At 57.1% G+C, this 2,146-nt stretch overlaps 1 protein-coding gene across 1 annotated transcript in view; it reads right to left on the minus strand.

The window, feature by feature from the left end:
- The window catches only part of LOC103780367 (alpha-2,8-sialyltransferase 8B), a gene marked incomplete at both ends in the record, with an annotated part of 9,954 nt that extends 9,813 nt beyond the window's left edge, over nucleotides 1–141 (minus strand). Inside the window, one exon of the mRNA XM_008948038.1 lies at nucleotides 1–141. Within this exon, the coding sequence (XP_008946286.1) occupies nucleotides 1–141 (141 nt within the window).
- Between the last annotated feature and the right edge of the window lie 2,005 nt (nucleotides 142–2,146).

The following is a 2,146-nucleotide window of genomic DNA, read 5'->3' on the forward strand; positions in this document are numbered from 1 at the left end:
AGCCTCTGCAGCAGCTTCTCCCTCCAGGTCTCGTTCACCAGGTCCTCGAAGGCCCGTTGGATGACCGAGGGGTTCATAGTCACCAGGTCTGTCTTCATGCCCACGTCCTGGGAGTACTCCTGGACAGGGGCCAGGTTGCACCTGAGAGGGGAAATATTGAATAACCCTTTACAATGGGGGTGAGAGAGGGCAGCCATGAACACGAGGGGGGGGTGGTGCCAAAAGCTGGGGCCAGTGATGGATGTTCCCCATCCACCCTCATTTCTGGGAGGAGGAGGAGGAGGGGGAATGGGTCTGCAGTAAATTAGAGAGGGTCTGACCCTCATTAGGTCACTCCACAGGCTGGCATGCATGTGCCTGCTCCTCTGGGGCACTGCTAATAACAGGCCTAACTCTGGTGTCTGGTGGGTGGGTTTGCACAGATCAGAATCTCTTCTGGCATGGTTCAAAAACAACACAGAGCACCAAAGCTCCCGTTTTGCTGCCACAGCAGATTTGGAATGCAAGGGCCTTTCCCATGCAGGAAAAGCATTCTCCTCTTGCCTCTAGCCCTGCTGGGGTAACATTATCCCACGTCCCTTCTCCCTCCCCGATGGATCTCTGCTAACAGCAGACCCGCTGGCACCAGCAGCAGAGACACCAGCAGGTGGTGGATGCCAGGACATGGTCTCCACAGGGTTTGGCTGTCTGGAGGCCGTGACCTTCAAAACCCATCTCCCTCTGTGGCAGGAACTGTCGCCTCCTCCCAGGCTGTGCACATGGACGGGGGCACACATGCTCCATGGGGAGCCACCGACCTCCTGCATCCTGCCAGGGATGTGGGCTGAGGGATAAACTGCCAATAACTGTCCCCTGGTTACACAGTGGCTTCCTCCAGCTCTTCGAGGAGGGATCTGTGGCTCTGCTGGGTAAATGGCACCGATGGGGACACACAGGGATGCTCCCCCAGTGTGGTGAGCACCAGAGGGCATCCGTGTGTTCAGGCTCTGGGTGCTCCCCCAGTGCTTTTCAGTGATGTTACAGTATTTAACGAGCAGGAACTGCATCCTAACCATCTGCCTTGATAATCACCCATTACTACTGTTTTCACTGCTTTACAGATGGGGAAATGAAGGGAACAGCATAAAGAAACTCCAGCTCCTGGCAGACGGGCTGCTTCTGATCCACCTGGCCCAGCAATAAAGGTGCTGAAAATAAACATTGGATCCAAGGAGCTCAGAGCTCATTGCTGGTCGAATGGCTGCCTGGATGGAGCAGTCCTTCCTCAGGAGGATGCAGGTTCAAGAGGTGGCTCAGATAAGCTATGGGGAAGAGGACATCCACTCTAGACCCACACGAGCATACTTGGCTGGGGAGAAGTCACTCAAAATCCCAGTCCTTGCCCTCAGAACTGCTTTTCTCCTGCAGCTTTGCTGCCTGACTTAAAGCCCCTCCATAGACTTGGCCAACTATAATTGCAATAAGCAGTTGTTCGTTTTGCTCGTTCTGGTTTCACTGGAGGGTGGGAAGGATAAACCCTGCACCCCTGGGCAGGATGGAGCAGCCAGGCAGGCTGGAGCAGTCGGGCTCAGGCCAGGGCCAGAGGTGACATTCTCCTCGGTCCCACGTCCCGCTGGGGACCACGTCTGTGAGCGGCTGATGGATGGGGCTGTCTTCATAATAGACTCACCAGAAAGCCCACGTCTGCACATACATAAATCATCAGCAGCCTCCTGCAGCCCCTCAGCTAACAGACGTACATGGGTGCTGGGGGTGGAAGGGTAGACACACTCCTCCTCTCCACTTCAAGCACCTTCTGGAGGAAATTCTGTGCGTGTCCCAGCAGGGCTCAGATCTGCTGCTGCAGGCCCACGGGGCCATGCACCTGCAGGGACACGGGTGCTGGGCAGGGAGAGGTCACAGGGGACAGCCAGACCTGCCCTGGTGCCAAGCATCGTGTGGGGCTTGAGGGAAGAAGCGACTTGAGCTTGCGTCCACAGGAGAGTCCAGGCCAGGGTTTGTCTGCAAGAGGGCAAGCCCGTGGGAAAAGAGGGAGTGCAGAGCACTGGGGGTGCTGGGGTTCAACGCTGCACCACGAGAAGACACGGGGTGTGTTTGGCAGCACCCCGGGGGAGCGCTCGGTGGGCGCTGGAAGAGCCGGCACCGG

The sequence above is a fragment of the Merops nubicus genome, unplaced genomic scaffold, assembly GCF_000691845.1.
Source record: "Merops nubicus isolate BGI_N331 unplaced genomic scaffold, ASM69184v1 scaffold4969, whole genome shotgun sequence".
In the NCBI taxonomy this organism is placed as follows: domain Eukaryota; kingdom Metazoa; phylum Chordata; class Aves; order Coraciiformes; family Meropidae; genus Merops; species Merops nubicus.